Here is a 26,923-nt window from a genome sequence, read left to right as displayed (position 1 = left end):
GTCTTTTTAGGATGTTCTGGTCACCCGGATACGCAAAATTTCGCCGAATTGAAATCACTTGTATTTGCTACTACCACAAAATATGTCACTACTTAAGACTGACTAGTGTCAATAAAACTAACATCCGAAATTTATTAATTTATTTTTGTGTAAAACAATTGATGATCAAAAGCTTTGTAGGGGAACATATACGAAAGTTTGGCAAAACTGAAAACTACTCTATGAGCAAAATAAAAGTCATCACTTGTATTGCGTTGCCGACCTGTGTCATAAATCTTAGACGCACAATTTCAAATTGTTCCAACAATGCGACAATATATGGATATAAATAGCAAGTTAGGTTAAGTAGCCCGTTATTTCAAGTTCACATAGATGGTGAACTACTCTCTTATCACTGACTACTGCCCTATTCTTTGCTTAAAACTATTGAGAACAAACTGTATAGAGACCTCTTAAACGTATTAGCGTTGTGAGAGAATTCTTTTGATGCAGGCAAAGAGTTCCATAGATGGCATGCTGTGAGAACGTATTCGCATTTCGAAATTAAAAGTCGATGGTATTTTGGTATTAGCAAGATTCTCCGATTAGTTCTTTCAAACCGCACTTTCTCAGAATGGTACGTAGAGGTTTTGGTATAGATAATTTTATACAAGAGTAGGAGAATTCATATGTCCAAGAGTTTCGATTGCCTACGACAATCACTTGGAATGAGTTAATTAGTCTACTTAAGATCTCGATCTCCGTCTTTGTTAACACTCTCCAATATTCCAACCAGCATTTTTGTATTGAAAAATGCTGGCGAAGTTATGACTAATCGAAACTGCTTAGACCATTGCCCTATAACGACGCTTTTATTTCCTGCAAAATAAAAACTAGCTTTGGACTTTTTTCGTTTTCATTTAATAAATAGTTTTTCCAATAGTTAAAATTTACAAACGATAGCTAAATTAAATTGAATAAATTTTATTCGTTATCACAAAAATAATGTAAACTATATTGAAAAAAAAAAAAAAAAAACATTTGTCTAATTTTTTTCTGCGTGTATCTGCATATATATATATGTGTGCATTTGGGGCTTATCAACTGTTCACTCTTGAATTGAATTAACCACAATAGACACTCAAGTAGCTGGATAGTTGACAGAAAAGTTCTGAATGAACAACATCTGGCGGCGCTTGTAGCTTATCGCACACTTCATAGATAATGAAGTCAACAAACTTCGTAGTGATGCCAATTCCAGCAAAACTGAAATAAAAGCTTTATTAATATTGCCATCAAGAGAATTACGCTTATATCGTGGAGATAATAGAGTAAGGGCTGTGACAATCCATTATTTCATAACATAATATGGTGACTATATTAAGGTTATGGCGAACGAAAAATGTTTTGCGAAATTATTGATATAAATATAATTTTTTTTTAATCTCTAAAGAACTCAGGTGCAATATCCCGGTTTATGTAGAAGGAATTTGTGTCACATATATTGTCTAGATTTGCGTGTGGCATTTCGAATTGAGGTGTTGTCGAATTAAGGACGGAATTCCCTAGCCAATAAAAAAAATATAAGAACATTCCGCGGAAATACGAGTCGATCTGGTTAATTTTCAACAATAGACGACAAGGCATTCTACGACAGTACATAACGGACTATTGTGGTTTTAAATCTGAAATACTCTTAGATTTGCTATCGGTGCCTGTCGCCGCCAGAGAATGAAGCCGACACATTTTTGTCGGCGGCGGCTGACACTAGATTTTTGCCTCCGGCGGCGGCGGCTTGACGCCTAAGCCGATATAAATTTGTCCATTCTGCGGCGGACAATTATCCATTATAAAATCAATTTGAAGTTATTCGAATGAGTTTGAGATTAGTTGTACAACCAATCTTACCATCAAATGTACAATACATTTAAATTTTCTGAGCTAATTTTTTGCAAATTTATTATAGCAGCGTGAAATTGGTTGTGGGTGGAAGGTTCAAAATGTTGGATAAAATATGACAATTAGTAATACATTTTTCTGATTTAAATCGATATGTTTGATTAATTGGCGGCTAAATTTGAGTGACGGTGAGTCGACATATTCGGCAGCGACTGAAATCGGCGGCGCGACTCGGCGGCTTCATTCTCTGGTCGCCGCATATTCTAATAGGCATATCTTTCTTTTTTCCACAATGTATGTCTGATCAATTTTAATTTTAACCAGAATCAGATTGCGATCATCTTCAAATTTGGAATGATGTAGTTCTTTATCATAGTAGCAAATTTTGCAGCAATAATAATGGTTTAGATAGTATACAGAAATCTCAACTTTCTGTAGTATAGCAATATTGATTAATTATCCAATAATCTTTATATTTGTCATCGATTTTTCTTCCCAAGATATTCCTTTACAATATTACAAGTACCCAGATATGTATGTCCAGAACTAAATGCTTGATGTGATTTTGGTAAATGCATAGCTTGATTTTGCGACATCTACTCTGGACGAAGAAGAGTTTTCTCATAAACAAAATTTTATTTGCTCATAAATAAAATATTCTATAACATAAGGAAATTTCCGAGAGAAGCTTTTTAGCATTTGTGGCTTAAGCTGAGTACTATGTTCAGTTTTCAAGCTGAAAACCAGCTTGTTTTCACGGTTACTTTTTTTTAATTAACTAATTTAGAAATATAAAATTATTTGCAATCAATTCCTTGGATGTTTTCCATCCATTATTTGGCAAGACTCGATCAAAATATAATCGTCTTCATAAATATATTTGTACCTTTAATTTAGTGTTTTGGTGAAAAAAACGGGTTATGTAAAGGTGAGTACTAGAGGTCTGCACAGTTCCATTTGTAAATGAAGAGTACACGTGTACTTGCTACATGAGTACATCTATTTGAGAGAGTCGCAAAACAATTGGTACACATTTTGATGAACACCAAAAGCCACGAGTAACTTCTTGTTGCTACTCTGATGTCTTCACTACCAACAAACATATATTCCTCTTTCTCTCTTATTGAAGTGTACTCAGAGTGATCACGTCGAGTATGTTGCGAGAACAAAACTTCATAGAGTACTCCATGTACCACGTGCAGTTTCAGAAATACAAAAAACAGTTACTCTCCATAATATATGTTTTCGGTTTGTTATAAAGAACGGCAAACGTTCAGGTAAGTGTGTGACATACATAAATATATGAAATATGTGACATACATACATATCTATGATTAATAATAATGGAAAGTTTTGCTTCGCACATAACTGAGAAATACTTGTGGTACCACATGAAGTGAAGAGAATCCATGTTGTACTTTGTCTCAAGTATTTGCATTTTTATTGTTCCTTTTTTTCGGAACACATATTTTTTCGGATAAGTACTTGGTGGTATTTGACAAGCAAGTGTTCTCTTCACTTCACTACTTGCGCTCTGAGAGAAAGACAGTGTATGTACTATATCCGACAGCGAATTGCATACATGTAGTGAAAAGTTATTCGATGCAGACCTCTAGTGAGTACTATACTCACCTTTACATAACATTAAATGATCTAACAAATTCTAATATATGAGGAATTGTCTTAAAACTTATAAGTTATAAGCGAAGACTTTTCATTTCAGAGAAACGAAATTTTTGACAAAGTTTTATTTTCATGCTATCAATATTTCCTACAAACCAACAATAAATAATATTGGAGACATTTGTTTCAACTAACATATTGTCTTAAATTTGAGTTTCCCTTCTAGAAGGTACTTTGTAGTAAAGGGGTTTTCGTTTGTGTAAAATTTCATTCCGGTAGAAGGTATTTTTTCTTTGGGTGTAGTCTGTAAGAATCGCCAGCGTAGTTTGTATAAATTGAAAGATATTCTATAATAATAATTCCGTTTGGTACTTTTTCTTCAATTTGTCTAAAGGTCGTATATTCTTTGTAGCATGTGAACACTTCTAAAATATTTCAGTTGGAAATATATAAAATAGTGGGTTAACTTTGTTTTGATTGTACGATGTCATATCGCCAGCTCCGCCCAACATCAACTCACTTTCTCATGTTTTTTTTTTGTTGTTTTTTAATAATAAAGTTTCATAAAAGTTATTTCCGAAAAAAAAAAAACAAAACTTGCATTCAGTACTAGGAGGCGTATAGAAATGCACTGCAAACGTTGCTCATACGCAATGTAGCATGGTGTAGAAAACCTCCGACTCAAGATAAGCAATCACATGGCCATATTATTACGTTAGCCTAAAAATATGCTATGAAAAATGAGATGAGTGAAAAATCTTAAACCGCAGTGGCTTTATTAATTCCATGGTTATAAAAAAAAACAAAAAAAAAATATAAACCATTGCAATTGACTCAAAGAAAAAATATTAATCTGCCAAAAATAACCTCAGCCTTGCCCATGCATAGACATGGTATAAAATTAGCAGTTAGCTAAAATTGCCCTGGCCTCCAAAGCATTCAAGAACAAAAAGGCTTAAACAACAAGCACAACCTCAAAGAGATCTGTGTTATGATAACATCGAGGACCCTTTTGTTGTCATTTTCACCCCAGTTCCAAAACATCTGGCACCTAGTATGGCAACCGATAATATGAACAGAGCCCAAGCTGCGCTAACCCAAACCACCTACCCAAGCGACGACATACTGGCCGTAGTGGCGTGTATGTGTATTTACACGTCATTGATTTATTGATTATTATTTACGATTATCATAATGTATGTGCACACTCATACACACACTTTCATACTCCTGTAGAGATTCCGTATATCCAGAGAAGATGAAAATGTTGTGAGTATGTCGTATGTTTGCATACTTTCGAATGGGTTATTTATATATTTAGCACACAAACAAAATTGATTTGTTCATATTCTGTGACTTTGTTGTCGCTGAAGTTTATCCATTGAAAGAGATATGAAGCGTTTGGGGTGGGGTGGGGGGGCAGGTGGGCTAGAAGTACGTGGAGAAAGATTAGATCGTTACGTTTTTCCAACCATTCATGTCGGTCTATTGGGCAAGCAAATATTTATGCAAAATGTGATTTGTTATTCACTTCCAGTCGATGACAGTGGTCTAAAAATATCAAGCATTGTTGTCCGAGGCTACAAATTCGGCTGACACATTTACCCCTTCTTGGAATGGAACAAATCATAACAATAAAGCAAACAGTGTGACGTACGAGTAATGGACATTGCACAAACGTATATGTGTGTGAATATACTCATACACACACACACATGTATAGATGAGGTCCACCCCTACTTTGCTGTCATCCAAAATTTAATCCGTTCTGTTTTATGCATTGCGGACTGGCGATTGTCCAAAATACGCCGGCATATATCTTTAATGTGCGAATTGCCATAAAGATGTTTATGTTCACATCGAACCACAAAACGAACAAATGAAATTTGGACCACTGTTTGCCAGATGTTACGACTGGAGTACATTAAATGGCATACGTTTACGACTTGTATGCCATCGTGGCCCCATAGAAAAACTCTTAAGAGCCTGGAATAGAAAACAGCCTTAAGAGGCCAGCTAGAAGCTGTCATCACCTTTACCAAGCGTCAAATGCTTAGGCACAATCGTGCGAGACTAAACAAAAACCCCGTGAATGGGTGTTTCCATAGAAAATATAACAATGGACATTCTTATGAAATTTTTAATTGCTTTGTTCAGTGAAACATGATAGAATAGTTGTTCGTTTTATGCATACCTAGAATTTTTAATGGGTTTCTAAAAACATCGGGAGTAAATATAAAACCGAACATAAGAGAGTATCATAATTTTGAAACATAAACTACCATTTGATTTTAGGTAGAAATAAGCTCGCCCAATTTTATGTATGGAAAATGATTATGCATTAAATGTTATTATGGAATTAAATTCCTCAGGAAACTCTCAAATAGTTTTCTCACATATTAAATAAAAACGATTCAAATCCTAGTTGGGATTGAAAACATATTCAGTTAAAAAGTTAAATCAATTCATTATCATTTATTTTTTATCAATATAAAAATCAATCGCCAAACTAGAAACCAAAAATGTTGTTTTGTGAAGAATTGAAATTAAAATGAATTGTTAATAAAAATCTAGGTTTTGTAAAACTAGAAATGAGTATGTCATTTATACACATATGGCCAAAGCACTCTATGCCACAACAAACTGCAATATAATGCCATTACAATTTACAAGTTGTAAAGCCCTCTTTGTAATGGGTATGTCGTCGAAAAATCTCATATGGAATGTGTTGCTCGAACGAACACTTCAAGTGTAAATGCCATGCAAGCCCACCTGTTTGAGAGTCCTTAATAAGTCCTCCTCTGCATTTATTCGAAGAAAAGCAACACATATTACGACCAAATACAAAACAGGAGATTTTTTTTTTATTGTTCTTCTCGTTGGCTCTTATGATACTCATGTACATTTTTAAGATGGTAATTATGTGCTCTGTGCAATGTCAGTTAGTCACAAGGAATACTACAGCCATTGAGGAAAAATGGTAATATGAAAATGTGTGTAACAAGATTTTTGACAGACGAAAGCCATTTTTTAGTACGGTTGCTTATGTACAAATGTTGTGAAAATCCTCTACTGTTTCGCATCCTGAAAATCATATATGATGCAGGAACCGTGATATTCAACGTGTGATATATATTCATGAACGTAAAATATTTTTTTAGATTTACTAGATAATGGCAAATTTGTCTTGCAAAAGGATGTTAAATTTTTCATTTGCCTTTGGAAACGAAAAAAATTCCATCATTTTAACGGACAGAACATAATTCATATGCGAAAGTAAAATGAATACAAAATTATAATAAAATATAAACAACATTTTTATAAGTTCCTTATTTTTGCGCAATATATTTCTTATAGGCGTAAAAACATTAAAATTATTTTAAATTTTCTTTAATTCATGTCACCATCAACAGCAAATGTAAATCTGATTTTTAGTGCTGAGATACTCTCGTTTTCGGCAGTACTGAAAACGCCCTCAACTTGCCACTATATGTTGTATAATAGAATTAGTTTTTAGATACTTTTGTAAAACAAAGACAGGAAAGAAATATCGGAATGTTAATCCTACCTACCGTTAAGTAGAAAAATTCTAAGTATATAAACCTTTTCTGATGAAAGAAATAAAAAAAGCCGGACATCACAATCATTCAGCAAAAATCATTTGAATACATGGTTGAAGTCTTGTGTTGCACAAACAAAAAATACCAATAAAATAATTTAACATGCTGCATATCCTTTTAGTATCTAGACCTACATAAATATGAAAACATAAATTGTACGAGAAAATCCTAAAGAATAACAGACTCAAAAATTCAGACTAAAAAATGGACTTTTACGCAGGGTTGTCGGGTTATACCAACAAATTTAGCTACAATAAATTTCTAAAACTTACTATTGAGAGAAATAATTTCAATATTCCTTAACAAATCATGGATTAATTTGCTATCTCGATACGATGTACGTGTTGTTAAAAATATTTTTAAAATATTTCATATATTTCCCGAAAATATTTGTGAATAAGACGTGATATTTATCATATCTTAAGCAAAACTGATGAAATTACTATTTAAATATGTTATTTGAAATTTTATAGAAGTAAAACCAATAGGTACAACATTTTTAAAATATATAAAAATATTTTACAAACTGTTAGCAAGTAAAATAATATCCTTGGGGATTGTGAATGCTTTATTTATTAGAGCAATACAAATTTAATTTTTAAAAAACAATTTGAAAAATTTTTCATTCACCATGAATAGAAAATTGGTAGTGAAATATAACTCGATTCGATTGAGAATTAATTCGATTGGTAAATTGTAATCGTAAAACATTTGTTACTATTTGTTAACCTATTTTTCACATCCCGGGGGAGTAAAAGTGGATTAGTTTGGTTTATCATATTTATGGCATATTTATGGCAAATTTAGTACAAGATCATACGAAATAAAATCGCCAATGAACTATATAAAAAACTGTCCACAGATAGAACACTTAACAATAAGTTTTGAAATCTTTTGACACCGGACGGTACAAGAGCAATTGGCTACCGCAGTAGTCCCGTATGTTGAAATTGATGGACAATTTCTTCTTTAATTTTTGTGTTGAAATTATAATAGGTTCATTGTTAAATTGCATGTTAGGACCTAACAAAATCCACAAGTTTTTTTGTGTAGGATGATTCAAATGGGAGCTGGGAACAAAGTAAAATGGGCCTTCTCCGAAATATTGGGGATCATGGATGTAGTTGTAGTTCCGCATGTCTGTTGTGTTCACGCTGTGGTTGATATTTAATTTTAATCGATCTAGTGATTTAGTGAGATAGCTTCCTTAAAACGCTTTTAAAACGGTTTACGGAAGACAGCCCACATCGGTAAAATTTTAGAAAATAGTCAACAATTTATGCTCCAGTTAGATTAGTGTTGAAAAGCAGGGTGAGTTCTTACAAAGAGATTTAAATATATTATTTTTTCAGTATATTTTTCAAAACAGTCCTAGCGAAATCGTTTAAAATGTAGAGTTTTAGAAAAAGGTGGAATTTCACAAAATTAAAAAAAAAAATAAAAACTCGTTCTTGATTCTGTTAACATTCCTTTGCAGATGAGGACATGTCCAAAGCGATCATCATAACCGTTGTTTGATTACATACTTCAGTAGAAAACTAAAAGCTTCCAATATTCTATAAAGGTTGAATTACACACCACGGGTTGGGGGTTGGGTTGAATTTTCTCTTTGATAGCAACAGTTCCATCAACACATGGATTAACGCATGATATGTGATACAACCTTTACATTGTAAAAGAATTGACTAAAATCTCGTAAAAATTATCCCAAAACAATTATATTATGGTGACAATTATGGTGACGATCCCTTCGAATTTAAATGATATCATATGCGTTTAATTATTGAACGTTTGCCCACTATCCAATATATTTTAAATTTTCCTGTTCTTATATATTTTCTAAAATCATTTCCGAGCAATTGCTGTTGAGCATAGATTTGTCGGCGCCAATAAATGTACACTGTTCTTTTCGTAGCCGATTATGACAATTTTCCACTTAGCAAACGCAATCAACCAAATTTCTCTGATTAAAGGAAGGCTAAGACTGGCATCAACGAAAACAGATACATTTTCTATTCCATTTGGAAAAGAGGAGACGGAGAGAGAGAGAGACAAATCAGAGATCTAATAATGAACATTATTCAGCATAGAGACTTTCAGAGAAAATATGAATGAATCACTTCTTTGGGATGTGGGCGAATGTGTGCCGGAATTTGGCACTGCCCTATCATCACATCACTTTCATTTGTTTCCGTTATACATTGAGCGGAAATTGTTGTGGGAAGGTATAAGGAAGTTTTGCCACCGTCAGTCAGCAATGACATCGCTGGAAGCATTACTGGATTATTATGTGTGTTTGTTTTTCTATGTATGTTTAGTTGTACTTGGAGAAGCTTAACGAAAGGAAAAGAAAAACATGAAAACTATTACGAAATTAAGGACAAAACATAATAAAATCACGGAAAAGCAATTTTAAAAAGGACGTTAGCGTCCTTGTCATTAATGTGGGTGGATATTTTTGTTGTTGTAGTTGTCACTGCTTGTTTCTTTTTTTTTTGTAGGGTTTGTTAAGACTATTACATGATTATACTTACACAGAAAGAAACAGAAGTTCGAATGAAACATTGATTGGTATTTCTCTTAACTACAAAGAGCTCCGGTCCGTCTGTTGGGTTATAAATATCGAAAAGCCTATAACCTCCAATATTCGTTTTTTTCATATACCTTTCCTTATTCAATCCAAACCCCAGAAATTATTTTTCAGAACTTCAGGCGTGTAAATCCCCCTCCAAATCGTTTCTAAGATTGTGTGGTATGAGATTCGAGCTCGGCTTCACTCCTTGCCCCTCATAGGTCGTTCGAAAAAGTTAAAGTCGGCTAGGAAGTTAAACAAGGAAACAGACAGCACCCATTTCTATCTGTGACCTTGACCCCTTGCCCCTCATAAACTAATAGAAAAGATTACGTTCCAAAATCGTGAACGGACGGTAACAAAATGAAACGGAAAGATTCACGAAAAATCAAAAATGGAATGTTTCGTCCACGGACATTCACGATTGCATGAACGGCTTTCGTTTTTTTTTTTCATTGGCCATGAAAAGTCTTCGTTATGGAATTCCGTCGGTGGTACAATGTGCTAAGGCGGCTTTAATGCGTATGGATCAGACAATCCAGGTTCAAATCACGGTAGTGTATATATTTTTTTATAAATTCGTAACAATTACGTTTTCAGATCATGAATGCTGGTTGTTGTATTGATAACACATGGTGTTATTTTATCGTTGTCAGATTGACACCATCTGTACTCCGATTGACACCACATGTGTGTTGATTCACTTTCATGAACGCTTTGTAATGTGCACGCCGTTCATGATTTGTTCTATGAGTGCAGGCTACCTTGCCTATCTGGTCGTTTCAAGTTGAAGTCAAAAGTTAAAGTTGCCAAAACATTAAAGTCGATTTTACACATTCGAACACGGCTAGGAAGTTGGACATGGATACGTGTTTGTATTCACACACCCTCAAAAAAAATCGCTTCTCTAACATATGTTCCAAACATATTTTGCAGGAAGCACATATATTATTGGATACCGCCGAAGCATTAATATGTTTGTTTTATGTGAGCATATTATATGTTTGGAAGCATTTTGAGTCCAAAAATAGTTTATGCTTGGAAGAATTCCCCAAAGAAGATTGTGTTCATTCCCTCATATAATTTTCACTTCCACGAAATTTTTGAGTTCTTCGCATCTTTTTCTGTAATACAAATATGCTGTTTTTTTTTTCAAATGTCTATTCTCTTGGTTCCGAATGTCTTTTCTCTTTATGCCGAATACTCATTCTACTATTCAAATTAAATAATATTTAGACTTAAGCATACCAAATTTTTGGCCTTATTATGAAACAGTTTTCCGAAACAACATACAAGCGGTTTCATAGAAATTGCTCTCATTTCATTCTCTCGCTGTGTTATGTTGATATCTTTTTATTCAACCCTCCCGGTTTCCATCTCTATTTCTTTCTCTATACTAACTCTCTCTCTCTGTCGCTCTCTGAATAAAGTATCACAACATATATATGTTTACTCGAAATTTGTAAATTTATATATGTTTACATTCACACATATTATTTTTATGAAACATTCATGCCCCAAACATAATATATTCTAACATATTAACATATGTGTCCCAAACATTTTGTGTTAGTTTAGGAACATTGCATGTTTGCACTTAAATATATTGTGTTTAAAAATTATGCCCGAAACACATTTTGTTTATATCGGAACATATGAAAAACATATTTTTCTAACAGTGCAGGCATTCCCTAACAGGTTGGCTGAAAAGTCCCCGGTATAACAAAGAAAAACACATTTTTTTTTGTCAAAATTCGTTTTTATTATTCAACATAGTTCCCTTCAAGAGCGATACAACGATTATAACGACCTTCCAATATTTTGATACCATTTTGGTAGTACTCCTTAGGTTTTGCCTCAAAATAGGCCTCAGTTTCGGCGATCACCTCTTCCTTGCAGCCAAATTTTTTCCCTGCGAGCATCCTTTTGAAGTCTAAAAACAAGAAAAAGTCGCTGGGGCCAGATCTGGTGAATACGGTGGGTGGGGCAGCAATTCGAAGCCCAATTCATGAATGTGGTGGAAGCCCAATTCATGAAAGTGGTGGAACAACACTATTTTCTTCTTCATATGGGGCCGTTTTGCCGCGATTTCGACCTTCAAACGCTCCAATAACGCCATATAATAGTCACTGTTTATGGTTTTTCCCTTCTCAAGATAATCGATAAAAATTATTCCATGCGCATCCCAAAAAAAACATTTGCCAGCGGACTTTTGAGTCTTTCCACGCTTCGGAGTCGGTTCACCGGTCGCTGTCCACTCAGCCGACTGTCGATTGGACTCAGGAGTGTAGTGATGAAGCCATGTTTCATCCATTGTCACATATCGACGGAAAAACTCGGGTGTATTATGAGTTAACACCGCTCAGAATCATCAACACGTTGTTGTTTTTGGTCAAATGTGAGCTCGCGCGGCACCCATTTTGCACAGAGCTTCCGCATATCCAAATATTGATTAATGATATGACCAACACGTTCCTTTGATATCTTTATGGCCTCTGCTATCTCAATCGATGTTTTCGTCGGTAACCTCTCCTCTTTCGGGCGTCCATTGCGTTCACCGTCCTCCGTGCTCATTTCACCACGCTTGAAAACACGAAATTTCTTTTTTTTCCATTTTTTCACAATAACAAAAGTTGATTCACAAAAAACGCTCTAATTTTGACACGAATCATTTGAAGTTTGGTACTATATAACAAGTAAGGAAAGTCTAAAGTCGGGCGGGGCCGACTATATTATACCCTGTACCACTTTGTAGATCTAAATTTTCGATACCATATCACATCCGTCAAATGTGTTGGGTGCTACATATATAAAGGTTTGTCCCAAATACATACATTTAAATATCACTCGATCTGGACAGAATTTGATAGACTTTTACAAAATCTATAGACTCAAAATTTAAGTTGGCTAATGCACTAGGGTGGAAAACAATGTTAGTAAAAAAATATGGGAAAATATTTAAATCTGAAGCAATTTTAAGGAAACTTCGCAAAAGTTTATTTATGATTTATCGCTCGATATATATGTATTAGAAGTATAGGAAAATTAGAGTCATTTTTACAACTTTTCGACTAAGCAGTGGCGATTTAACAAGGAAAATGTTGGTATTTTGACCATTTTTGTCGAAATCAGAAAAACATATATGGGAGCTATATCTAAATCTGAACCGATGTCAACCAAATTTGGCACGTATAGCTACAATGCTAATTCTACTCCCTGTGCAACATTTCAACTAAATCGGAGCAAAAAATTGGCCTCTGTGGCCAATGGAGTGTAAATCGGGCGAAAGCTATATATGGGAGATATATCTAAATCTGAACCGATTTCAACCAAATTTGGCACGCATAGTTACAATGCTAATTCTACTCCCTATGCAAAATTTCAACTAAATCGGAGCAAAAAATTGGCCTCTGTGGCCAATGGAGTGTAAATCGGGCGAAAGCTATATATGGGAGCTATATCTAAATCTGAACCGATTTGGCTGATATTTTGCAAGTTTTTCGAGACTCATAAAATATTCGGATGTACGGAATTTGAGGAAGATGGGTTGATATACACGCCAATTATGACCAGATCGGTGAAAAATATATATGGCAGCTATATCTAAATCTGAACCGATTTTTTCCAAAATCAATAGGGATCGTCTTTGAGCCGAAACAGGACCCTATACCAAATTTTAGAACAATCGGACTAAAACTGCGAGCTGTACTTTGCACACAAAAATACATCAACAGACAGACAGACGGACATCGCTAAATCGACTCAGAATTTAATTCTAAGCCGATCCGTATACTAAAAGGTTGGTCTATGATTACTCCTTCTTGGCGTTACATACAAATGCACAAACTTATTATACCCTGTACCACAGTAGTGGTGAAGGGTATAAAAATAATATGCATTTTATACTAGCGACCTGTTATTTCTAATCTTTATACCCTTCACCACTACTGTGGTACAGGGTATAATAAGTTTGTGCATTTGTATGTAACGCCAAGAAGGAAAAGTCTGAGACCCATCGTTTAGTATACCGATCGTCTTAGAATTAAATTCTGAGACGATTTAGCGATGTCCGTCTGTCTGTCTGTCTGTCTGTCTGTCCGTCTGTCTGTCTGTTGATGTATTTTTGTGTGCAAAGTACAGCTCGCAGTTTTAGTCCGATTGTCCTAAAATTTGGTATAGGGTGCTGTTTCGGCTCAAAGACGATCCCTATTGATTTTGGAAAAAATCGGTTCAGATTTAGATATAGCTGCCATATATATTTTTCACCGATCTGGTCACAATTGGCGTGTATATCAACCGATCTTCCTCAAATTCCGTACATCCGAATATTTTATGAGTCTCGAAAAACTTGCAAAATATCAGCCAAATCGGTTCAGATTTAGATATAGCTCCCATATATAGCTTTCACCCGATTTACACTCATTTGCCCACAGAGGCCAATTTTTTGCTCCGATTTAGTTGAAATTTTGCACAGGGAGTAGAATTAGCATTGTAGCTATGCGTGCCAAATTTGGTTGAAATCGGTTCAGATTTAGATATAGCTCCCATATATAGCTTTCGCCCGATTTACACTCATATGACCACAGAGGCCAATTTTTTGCTCCGATTTAGTTGAAATTTTGCATAGGGATTAGAATTAGCATTGTAGCTATGCGTGCTAAATTTGGTTGAAATCGGTTCAGATTTAGATATAGCACCCATATATAGCTTTCGCCCGATTTACACTCATATGACCATAGAGGCCAATTTTTAACCCCGATTTAGTTGAAATTTTGCACAAGGGGTTGAATTAGCATTGTTGCTATGCGTGCCAAATTTGGTTGAAATCGGTTAAGATTTAGATATATCTCCCATATATAGCTTTCGAACGATTTACACTCATATGACAACAGAGGCCAATTTGTAACTCCGATTTAGTTGAAATTTTGCACAGGGAGTAGAATTAGCATTGTTGCTATGCGTGCCGCATTTGGTTGAAATCGGTTCAGATTTAGATATAGCTCCCATATATATGTTTTTCTAATTTCGACAAAAATGGTCAAAATACCAAAATTTTCCTTGTAAAATCGCGCATGCTTAGTCGAAAAGTTGTAAAAATTACTCTATTTTTCCTTAACTTCTAATGCATATATATCGAGCGATAAATCATAAATAAACTTTTGCGAAGTTTTCTTAAAATTGCTCCAGATTTAAATGTTTCCCATATTTTTTTACTAACATTGTGTTCCACCCTAGTGCATTAGCCGACTTAAATTTTGAGTCTATAGATTTTGTAGAAGTCTATCAAATTCTGTCCAGATCGAGTGATATTTAAATGTATGTATTTGGGACAAACCTTTATATATAGCCCCAACACATTTGACGGATGTGATATGGTATCGAAAATTTAGATCTACAAAGTGGTGCAGGGTATAATATAGTCGGCCCCGCCCGACTTTAGACTTTCCTTACTGGTTTTGTTTAAATTAGTGTAAATTCAGAAAATGAAATTAGTTTACAAAATTACAAGCATCTCAATTAACCATATCATTATACTCAATTATGTAAGAAAAATGCATTAAGTCATGTTGCACACACGAATGATCCTCGCTAGTTTATATACCATAGCCGTTTACGTTTAATATTTTTCAAAGTGTATCGAAGAATAAATTTGTACGAAGCATCGCATCAATATTAAAATGTTTACGCAACGTTGTTCGGCATTCTTTATTTTGTGTTATTGCTGTTGTTATTGTTGTTATTATTTAAGTGATGTTAATGCTGCTGCTGGTGGTACTGCCGACCCACCGACCGACTGCTTGACTAACTGACTGAGGAGGAGAGACAGGTGGCAAGGAAATCACTGGAGTCATTTTTCATTGTGTTCTTAAATATATGGGGCGTTTTAGCGAAATGTTATTATTAAATTTTTGTGCTTCTCCTCCCCTTCGGTTTCTAGCTCTCCCGATAGCATTTGTTCTGGCTGTTGTATTGTCGCCGTTGTTGTTGCTGCTGCTTCTGCTGGTACTTTGCCATGACGCTTCACTCGCACACAGGTGCTACCATGTTCGCACTCATACCCTCTTGTATCATTAACGACCATGAAAAATGATTTTATTTATGGTAGTCCTGCCACACACACACACATGCAGAAAGAATGTACAAACACATACATCGAAACGTTTAAACACAGTTTGATACACCTCGTCCTGTTTGGGTAGTTTTTGCTGTGCGTTTGATGTGTGTGTGTGTGTGAGTGTGTGGCTTTGTGAGACAGATGAAGGTGAAAGCTTGATGCTGGCCTCAGATACGTTTTTGTTGTTACAGTCATTACTTTCGAAATGCAAAATAGGTTTTAACAGGAAAAAATTTAATTATTTTTATTAAATATTCGCTCGGTTGGCCAACTAAGTAATGGGAGAGGGACCACTAAGTGCTCTTTCACAAAATTTTAAATTGTCAGAAAAAAGCATGCCACCATTCCCTTGTTCAAAACAAATTGTGCTCGCTTAACTCGCAGCACTTTGATCAATTCGAAGGTGGTGCTTGATGCTGGTTGGGGTATTTTACATAAATCAATCTGCATATTTCAATCTACACCGTAGAGGAAATGGCAAAATAATTTGGAATTCATTTTTTTTTTAGCTATGAATCACATCGAATTGGTGTAGTGGTCTTCACTTCTACTCATTTTTCTAGTATATCGGAAACATGGTTTCATCTTTTTTCCTATATGGTGGGTAGGTATGTTGAAATACAGGTGTTACATAAAAAGTTGAGGGAAAAGTACATTAACGGACAAAGTTCAAAAAATGTCGTAAATTGATTGTGCTCCGAATTTATAAATGAGAGTTGTTTACATCGAGATAATATTTTTTGTGATTGCGATTTCGTTCATGCCAATGTGATATTTGAGATGAGCACGAGTTAGTTAGTATCGGATTTTTGTTATGATTGCATGGAAACGCGGTGAATAAATTTTATTGGTGTTTGTGTTCGAGTCAGTGTGCAAAGTAGGAACAGCAGGCAATGTCCTAAGCTCCGCAGGATAAAATCCATTGTATAATTTAAAATACTGACTCTTAAGTTGTTTTAGGTATTAAAGTACATAAGTAAGTTTTAAATTTGGAAATTAATAATAGTTTTTATGTAGTATTTTAAATCTGCTCGTCAATTTAAATTATTATTTAAACACTATCATGCATAAAAGTGAAATTAAATTAATTGTATCATTTGTTTATGCCAAAATGGTTTGGAATTCCAGAGAAAACTGGAAAATTTGTTATAATCAAATCTTTATTTTAGCATCATTAAAATGGCAATATGAGCCCAATATATTGCATAAAATACTAAACAACACTAAATTTAATACTCTACCTTGGTTTTATTTTCCAATAGGTACCACTGTTCCTAATGGCATTGCTTTTGAATTTTTAATGCAAGGAAATGCTAATCGATATTTTTTGTTCTCTTTCATTTCAGATTCCATATGGAAATTACTCCATAGAGACAGTTCAGTCAGAGTATGTAAATTATACTTTGGGCAGTCTTAGATACGGATACAGATCGTCAACTGTGTCGTACCGTACCTGAAGCACAGCATCACAAGTGATCGTCAAAGGTATACTTGCCTGGTACCGACTTACAAAACAAAGCCAAGCAAGACAGATACATTTCGGCATTGTTTCACAATCAGACAGTGTGTTTCTTCACAGCAGCTTTTTAGTGAACGAATGTTTCGTAATGGTGCTTCTGGCTATCTGAACACTCAAGTGACCTACTAAATACCATCCTAGTCCAAGGAAACACAACTGTAAACTTGGTGGTTCTCACGTCAAACGGTGCTACATTAGAAAATCAATTCGCTGTTAACGACAAAGTTCTAATTCAGCTGCAGAGATGTTGAACTCCGGAACATATGTATCCACAGGCCCCGTGGAAGTGTCTCAAGCTTTGCAAGATGGAGAAAAATTCATCAAGTGGGATGATGTAAGTAAATCAAACAAAAATCTAATGAATTATTTATCGTAACCTAGAAAATGGGAGCAAAAAGCGAATCCATAAATGAAAAATATATTTTTGTTTTGCATATGGAAATGCGGTTTATTGGAGGTAAATTGCAAATATTTTTTCGACCGCAGTTATTTAGGCTTTAATACTCATTTTTTGGGTGATCCAGTCCTCGTACGCCTCGACTTTAGTATAGACTGAAGGAAAAAGAGTGCTAGCACAGGGAACATAACCCCAAGATACCAATCCAACCAATTCATAACCTTCGTTAGTCTTCATGACCAATGGGCCACCGGAATCACCATTGCAAGCACCATCAGTAGTTCCAGCAGTGTAAGAGCAAACGTTGACAACATCCAAAGGGGCATCAGAGGGCAAAGCAGGTTTGCATTCACTGTAGCCAATGATGTCGACATCCAAGGTTTGTAGGGTGTTGGGCAAAGCTCCGGAATTGTCACGGCCCCAGCCGAAGAGTTTTCCACGGCCAGTTTGTTCATATTTGCCAGAGGGCAAATTGATCTTGGCAACTGTAGAAGAGCCATCACGGGACGATGCATTCAAATTGAAAGCTTCTTCGACATAGATGAGAGCAATATCATGAGGACCTACACCACCACCATATTTTTCATGAACGAAATGAACTTCCCTGCCAGGGACTTTGCGGATTTGGACATCAGATTCATCGGAGCGTTCATGTAAACCGGCAACAATGTCGAATTCCTCATTGCCCGTGCAATGAGCAGCAGTAATGACCCAGTGTTCGTCGATAATGGAACCACCACAGAAGTGCGAGGTGGTCTTCAATGACACAATGAAGGGAGCTTCGCCTTTTTGGGCAGGATGACCGTTAATGATGCGGCCCTCGGGAAAGGCAGGATGAACAACAGCATCCAGATTGGCTCCGCTAGCCGAGGCAATGAGCAAAGCGGCAACTGTGGTGTACAACATCATTTTGTTTCAATAGAAATTTTAGCTATGATCAGTCCAAATTAACGACTGTCTTTTTATACCATTTCAAATGGCTAAATTTCACTTTTGTGGCCAACTCTCTATTGCTCAATTCGCCAGACGTGATTGATATACAGCAAAAAAAAATCTATTCCAAATTACGAGGATCAACAACCGCTTGAGGAGGAAATACCATCGAATGGTTTCTTCCGGAACTTCAAATCGGAACGCAAGTAGATTTACCTGCGGCAACGCAATTGTCATTCCTACAACCATTAATAAATCAGAATGACAAAGGCGATTAAAGCACACCTAGGTATGATAAAGGGAAACAACGGAGATAACAAAAAACAAAATTTATATTGTTATCACTGTGGAATTATCGCAATTGGTTATTCTTAATTTGTCTTTCGTATCACAGTCTTCATATGGCTGTGCGCTTTACTAAATTAGTGAGTTTTGTATTCACTTCTAAAGAAGTTCCGCAATGGAGGGGAAAACTCTACAGGCTTACTATATAAAAGCTTGGGAGTCGCTTTGTAGTTTGTTTGGGCGAACTAGAAACTGCGAGCGAAAGAATAATTGTCACCATGTTTTGAATAGGTTGTCAGGATACAAAAGTCGAAAATTTACTTTGAATTAAATGAGCTCTTTCCATGTTGATAATCCATGAAAAAATCCAAAGTTCCGACCTTAAAAGTCGACTTTACAATAATCGCAAACGTCGAAATTTTAAAATTGAAAGAAAAAAATCGAAAAGTGACTTTTTTGTTCTCATTAAAATCACAAATAGTAAATTAATTTAAAAGGGAAATTTTCATAATCGATACTTTAGAAATGTTTCTTAGAAGTTTTCTGGTATATGCATAACTTCCCAGATTCGGCCGAACTACCAAAGCTTACTTTGAGGTTTGTTTCTCTTCTCAGTAATTCTGAAGACATTTCTGTGTGTTTCGGGGCGTCTATAAGGGATTTCACACAGAATGGTGTACGACTCTAGGCTTCCACCATAACTAGGAAGACCTTTATCATTGTTCTAAGCAATGAATAGGGCAACACACCCAGTGAAGGAATACGATCATCTCAAACATATTTCAAGAGCAAACTGTTATTTTTGGATGGAGAACATGTAGCTGAATTAGAATACATATTTGGCATTAAAAATAAATTATAGTGTGCTCATAAAACATATCCAAATGTTTGGAAAATATTCATTATCTAAACTATCTTCTCGGAAATTTGATATTGCGATAAAATATTGTCAATTTTTCATATAAAGAAATTAATTTTTCCTTCCATTGTGAAGAAAGTTGAAAAAGAAACTATGTTGACCAATCTATAGATAAAAGCGATTTATTATATCCAACTGATAGTTATCAATAACTCTATTCAATCATAGTTATTTAGGCCTTAGTACTCATTTTCTCGGCGATCCAGTCCTCGTAGGCGGAGACTTTAGTATAGATTGAAGGTAAAACAGTGCTAGCACAGGGAACGTATCCCCAAGATACCAATCCAACCAATTCATAACCTTCCGTGGTCTTCATGACCAATGGGCCACCGGAATCACCATTGCAAGCACCATCAGTAGTTCCAGCAGTGTAAGAGCAAACGTTGACAACATCCAATGGGGCATCAGAGGGCAAAGCAGGCTTGCATTCATTGTAGCCAATGATGTCGACATCCAAGGTTTGTAGGGTGTTGGGCAAAGCTCCGGAATTGTCACGGCCCCAGCCGAAGAGTTTTCCACGGCCAGTTTGTTCATATTTGCCAGAGGGCAAATTGATCTTGGCAACTGGGGAAGAGCCATCACGGGACAAGGCATTCAAATCGAAAGCTTCTTCGACATAGATGAGAGCAATGTCATGAGGACCTACACCACCACTATATTTTTCATGAACGAAGTGAGCTTCCCTGCCGTGGACTTTGCGGACTTGAACATCAGATTCATCGGAGCGTTCATGCAAACCGGCAACAATGTCGAATTTGGCATTGCCCATGCAATGAGCAGCAGTAATGACCCAGTGTTCGTCGATTATGGAACCACCACAGAAGTGCGAGGAGGTCTTCAAGGACACAATGAAGGGAGCTTCGCCTTTTTGGGCAGGATGGCCGTTAATGATGCGACCCTCGGGAAAAGCAGGACGAACAACAGCATTTAAATTAGCTGAGCTAACCGAGGCAATAATCAAAGCGGCAACTGCAACGAACAACTTCATTTTGATTGAATTGTAATTTTAACTATGACTTAACTGCACACAATACTTGCTTTTTATACCATTCCCAGAAGTGAAATTTCACTTTTACAGCCAATAGTAAAACAGCAAAAATCCGTGCACTTTGTTTACTTAGATCAAAAGGTGCTCGAGTGCAATAACAGAAGAATCAATTGATTTCATTCGGAACTTCCAATCAGACAGAAGACTTTCAGTTGCAAATCCCACTCGCGTCCATAGATTAGAGAAACAAAAGTTTTTTATTACAGTTTAACCACTTTACATGACACAAATAATTCCAACAGTGATAACATAAAAATTTCACGTTGTTATCAAATTGAAGGTGTTGGAAAGCGTAGAATCAGTTTGTTCATTATGAGCATTAGTTTGTATAGAGCTATGCGCATATATTTCATTTCTTTTCAATAAACAAAAATGTTAAAATTTGTTTAGTAAAGATTGAAAGTTACCAAAAGTAGGCTTTGACATTTCGACTTTTAACGAAGATTAAACAAAATTAGGATATTCCGTAATGTTAAGTTTGGGTATATAACTTTACCTAACCTGTTATTTTAGTCTCACTCAGAATCCAGTCCATTGTGATTGAGGGTTTTACGGGAATGGGTTGCTGGCAATGTTCGCTAACGCTAAACAACAATTCATGGGAAATTTTCTTTACAATATTTTATATTAAATATTAGTATCAATACTACAAAAAATAATTTGTTTAGATATTTGTAAGTGGTGAGGAATATATAAAATAATTTAATTGTTTTTGGTATTTTGGACGAAGCCGTGACGGACTAAAAGAAAACAGAGTACTCGTTTATCTAGGACATGTCCAAAAATGTGCAACGCTGCCATCAGCTGGCTGAAAACAGATGAAATCTTACATTTTTAATGTATGAAGTACTAATATAGAAATAAACGTTTACTGCTGTGATTATTTTGGACATTTTACCACTTTAAATTTCATGATATTCGACCAATTAATCGCAATAAAACGTCACTTTATTAAAATACAATTTGGCAACACCGACACGATTTGCATTGATTAAATGTTCTGGATAGAATACCAGTGCAACGATACTCTGGATAGCTCATACAAATTTTGCATCGAATACTAAAGGAAAACGGGCCCATTATTTTGAGTAAAAGTTTTCCATTACTTTCGCTATTGTATTCTACATAGTAATAGTCGCCTTGTCCGACATACGAGGGCGGTTCGGAAACTTCTTAGCCTATCAATGAAAGAGAATATTTAGTTTATCAAACATATTTTTATTTTTCAATATAATCTCTTGAAACTTCAATACACTTAGTCCAACGCATTTCTAGCAATTCTATCCCTTGATTAAAATAGTTTTCCTCAAGGTCTTCAAAATAGTGGTTTACAGCTGTAATTCCATCTTCATTTGAGGAAAAACGCTTGCCAGAAAGGAATGTTTTTAGATTTGGGAACAAGTAAAAGTCACTGGGAGCTAAATCAGGAGAATAAGGTGGGTGGTCAAGCAACTCGTATTTTAGTTCGTTGATTTTAGCCATTGTTAAAACACTCTTGTGCGCTGGTGCGTTGTCTTGATGAAAAATTATTTTTTTGTGTTGTAAGCCAGAACGTTTTTCTTGAATTTGTACATTTAATTGATCCAAAAGGTTGCAATAGTACTCTGAATTTATTGTTTTACCCTTTTGCAGATAGTCCATCAATAAAATACCTTTGAAGTCCCAAAAACCCGTTGCCATAACCTCCAGCCGATTGAATTATTTTTGCCTTCTTCGGGGCACTTCCTCCAGCTTCAGTCCATTATTTGGATTGTTCTTTTGTCTCTGGAGAATAGTGGTGGATCCATGTCTCATCAACATTTATGAAACGACGATTAAAATCCATTTTATTTCGCTTAAAACGATCCAAACCAGCTTGAGAAATGTTCATTCTTATGCGTTTTTGATCGACTGTTAACAAATGCGGAACCCATCTTGCAGAAAGCTTTTTCATCGGTAGTTCTTCATGCAAAATTAAATGGACTTGATCATTTGAGATGCCCATGAAATTAGCAATTTCACGCACTTTTATTCGTCATTTAATACCATATCTTGCACTTTGGCTACAATTTCTGTTGTTGTTGCTGTTTTTGGACATCCACTACGTGGTTCATCTTCAATGTTTGTACGACCACGTTTAAATTCAGCAACCCAATTTTTTACTGTTTCTTATGAAGGAGCACTTTCACCTTACACATTCACCTTATCATTATGAATTTCTTGTCCCGACAAACCTTTTTTATGTACATATTTAATTTAATTTTTCCATTGTAAAAAAATTGCGGATGCGTCTTTTTTGAACACCTGTTTCTATATGAAGGAGTTGCCAGATCGAAACAAAATTTAACATGTGTTCATAACAGAGATGGAAGTTTCCAAAACACTTAACTTTTTTCTGTTTATACCGCACATTTTGTGCTAGGCTAAGAAGTTTCCGAACTGCCCTCGTACATAGTCGTAGCCCTTCAGTTCGACGAACGGGTCTCAAACTGATTGTTTCAATTATCCTTCAATATGGGGTCTACCCATTTTATTGATAAAACAACCGGTAAATCAACAAGAGTAAATTGACTCCCACATAGATACCTACAAACCAATCCATTTACCGGTTGCTCTCAACTCATCAATTAACCAGTTCAGACATGCTAGAGAGACAGTTCTTCCCAACTAGCCAATACTCGATTGTCTAGTTATATTGCTTTAGAAGTAGTGCCTTGGAAGTTAATTTGAATGGAGAAATTTAAAAACTAAAAAAAACTAATTTTCCACCAATAGGCTCCAATGACGGTATAAAATTCAATGCGATGACGGCTATTTTAAATTAATTTAAATTAATTTTTTAAAGATGATTGTGTAGTCCTATGGAGATTTGCCCAACCATTGTAATTTTTTTTTTATGAATTGGAAAATATTTTGTTTTTTTCGGTCTGATTTTGTGGACTGATTGATGTACATACCACCTTAGAACCGTAGCTGTGGGTAATTTCTAATTTAACAAAATGTCTAAAATGTATGTCATACCAAAGGAAGTTTTCTATACCAGGAAAGGAAAAAGTCTGGGAAAAAACTATAATTGTGATGGTGAAATTCTCTCTTATCAATGAGTGCTGTCCCATTCTATATGTAGCCCAAAGGAACTTTTTTTTATAGCCGAGTCCGAACGGCGTTTGACATTGCGGTGACACCACTGAGATAACGTGAGAAACACTCAAAAATGCCAACAGCATTACTGAGGGGGGATAATCCTCCGCTGAAAAACTTTCTGGTGCTCGGTCGGTTTCACAAAAATTCATCCATTTTAAAGGACGACTTCAATAATGTCGAAGATTTATTTATGACAAATTGTCTTTAGTCAACAGAATTTTCTTGTATCTACACATACACATTTTAAAGACTGATTGTCTAACGCAAGTTACAACATTTTTTCAATATTCGAATTTTTTGTTAATTTTTCTACCATTAGTTTAATTTAGAGAAGATGCTATTTTTATGTTTCAATGTGTCGAGATAGTTTTATAACGTTTTAGGAAAAATTGTTCGTGTGTCCGGTAGTTTACATGCTAACGCATCTAAAGTGGACCCGCAATAACTATAAAAAATTTCGTCAAAAATGTATTTTATTGCAGATTATGATTTATTTTGATAATTACATTATTTCAACTCATGGGCCGCCATTGTATCAATAACCCATTGTTTGTAATGGGATACGTTGGTGTAAATCGATGGGTACTCAGTGCTGGAACAGGGTTTATATCCCCAAGATACCAAACCGACCAGTTCATAACCATCCTTGGTGTTCATAACCAAGGGACCACCAGAATCGCCATTGCAAGCCCCGTCTGATGTACCAGCTGTGTAAGAGCAAATGTTTCCTTTCTCTAGGGGTGAAGTAAGGGGGACAAGCGTTTTGCATTTAGCATAATCGATAACATCAACGTCCAACGTTTGCAAGGTACTTGACAAGTATCCAGAATTATCACGGCCCCAACCAAAGATTTTTCCGCGGCCAACTTGTTCGTATTTTCCAGAGGGCAAATTAATTGGAGCAACGGGAGCAGATCCATCGCGGGACAAAGCATTCAAATCGAAAGGTTCCTCGATATAGATAAGTCCAATGTCATAGGGGAAATCGTCAAGGTCGTACTTTTCATGGCGGAATTGTTGCTTGGAATTAACTTGGCGTACTTGAACATCAGACTCATCGGCGCGTTCATATAAACCGGCAACGACTTCAAATCTTCCATAGATCAAACAGTGGGCAGCCGTCAATACCCAATGTTTATCGATGATGGAGCCACCACAAAAATGTGATGGAGCCTTCAAGGAGACAATGAATGGAGCTTCTCCCTTGACGGCAGGATGACCATTAATTATGCGTCCATCAGGGAAACCAGGACGAAGAAAGGCATCCAAGCTTGCAGCACTAACACAAGCGAAAACCAAAGTCGTTAAAGTTACGAACAACTTCATATCGGTGGGGTATTTCTTTGGACTAGAACAGCACAAACGCTCCTATTGTCTTTATACCCATTCGTTTAGCGAAAGTTCTCCATATTTATCATAAAAATAATAACGCCGATTGTTATCGTAAGCCCATAGTAAAGGGAAACAAATGCTCTTCACTTGCAAATAAATCCCCATTGAGTGAGTACATCCAACGATTCTACCCCATACCGCTCTCAAAACTACTTATCATGGATCGAAAGATCTATGACTTTTAAGGGTATTAAATCCAAGCTCTGTCGTCTCTATCGTATATAGAATGCGGCAACAATATCAGGCGGTTAATAAAATGTATTACGAGGATTATTAGTGTTGCAATCTGCCAACTGGCAGCTCTATCGTAAAGCTTATACGTACTCAGAACGTTTTGACATACGAGCGCTATTTCTGTAGAAATTAAAAAAAAATTGAATTAAATTGTCGTTACAACTTTCGACGTGGATTAACTCAAGAACAGTGCATCGATGAACTCAATTCAATTTTTGACGATAGAGCTCCGTAAAGGACCAGTGGTTATTGATAGTATGGTGAATTCGACCGAGGTCGTAATTCATTCCAAGACGAATTTCGTGAAGGTTGCTCAAACTCAGTTGTTGTTCCGGAAATCATTAATGCTGTGCGCCAACTGATATTGCAAGATCGTCATGTGACCTATCGTGAGATTGAGACCACCTTAGGCATTAGTGCGACCAGCATACATTTAATATTGCATAAACATTTGACCATCAAAACATTTGTTCGCGTTGGATCCTGAATCCGTTGGTCGAATGAAACACGCCTATGACATTGTGACAGGTGATGAATTGTTGATTTACGCGTACGAGCCCAAAAGTAAACAGAAGTCGATGCTGAAGAAGGCGCTCAGAATGCATGTTTTGGAGATACCTCCATCAGAGTGGTAAAAGTTTTTCGACAAATGGTTAAAACGTATGCAAAAGTGTATGGATCTTAATGGGGAATTTAAAAACTATAAAGCGATTTTTGATGATTAAGGCAATACGAGGGGTATGCTATAATACAACACTATTAAATACTAGTAGGTATAGAAATAATGGTATAGTCAAGTAAAAAAGGTTTTTATTTTTTCGAAAAGTACAATAAATTTGTACTCCATACTAATTTGGTTTTTGGTGGGAAATGTCTCAGCAACCCATGTATGAGCTGACGCTAGTGTAGTAGCACATGATAATAAGCCAACTAATTCATAGCCTTCTGGAGTTCAATTGACCACCAGCGTAACCATTGCAAGCGCCATCAGTAGAGCCCGCATGGCAGGAGCAAATGTTTGCATCTTCTATAGGAGCAGACAGGGGAAGGACAGCTTCGAACTCGGGACGAAAGATAGACACCAAAGTGGCTGAAATGGATGGACTTCAAACTGAATTGTTGATTTCGCTGTGATCATCGTGTAGATCGTTGAAATATCCGATTACAGAAAACCGTTGTACGAGTGCGTTGTCCCCCACTACTGGACTCTATCGTTGAGCTGCAGTTGTTAGAAACCATTAAATTAAAATATTTAATGCATTTTA

The 26,923-nt window shown here is 35.8% G+C and overlaps 3 protein-coding genes across 11 annotated transcripts in view; 1 reads left to right on the top strand and 2 right to left on the bottom strand.

The window, feature by feature from the left end:
- Positions 1-26,923, top strand: part of Plc21C (Phospholipase C at 21C) — a 109,535-nt gene that overhangs the window by 24,395 nt on the left and 58,217 nt on the right. For all 9 annotated transcript variants that reach the window (XM_075297973.1, XM_075297978.1, XM_075297974.1 and 6 more), the window contains exon 2: positions 17,155-17,661. In XM_075297973.1, coding sequence (XP_075154088.1) covers positions 17,572-17,661 — 90 coding nt within the window. In that variant the 5' untranslated portion in view covers positions 17,155-17,571. The remainder of the gene's footprint in view (positions 1-17,154; positions 17,662-26,923) is intronic.
- On the bottom strand, positions 17,749-18,865 carry LOC142227428 (lectizyme-like). Its single transcript, XM_075297980.1, has one exon. The coding sequence runs from the start codon at positions 18,631-18,633 to the stop codon at positions 17,818-17,820; it is 816 nt and encodes a 271-aa protein (XP_075154095.1). The 5' UTR covers positions 18,634-18,865; the 3' UTR covers positions 17,749-17,817.
- LOC142227634 (transmembrane protease serine 9-like) lies at positions 19,968-25,394 on the bottom strand. The gene is made up of 2 exons (XM_075298110.1): positions 24,542-25,394; positions 19,968-20,866 (listed from the first exon to the last, which is right to left on the bottom strand). The coding sequence occupies exons 1-2, from the start codon at positions 25,356-25,358 to the stop codon at positions 20,034-20,036; spliced, it is 1,650 nt and encodes a 549-aa protein (XP_075154225.1). The 5' UTR covers positions 25,359-25,394; the 3' UTR covers positions 19,968-20,033.

This window comes from Haematobia irritans, chromosome 2 (genome assembly GCF_050003625.1).
Source record: "Haematobia irritans isolate KBUSLIRL chromosome 2, ASM5000362v1, whole genome shotgun sequence".
Taxonomy (NCBI): Eukaryota; Metazoa; Arthropoda; class Insecta; order Diptera; family Muscidae; genus Haematobia; species Haematobia irritans.
Note: the sequence above shows the minus strand (reverse complement) of the source record. Positions and strands in the feature narration are given on the sequence as shown.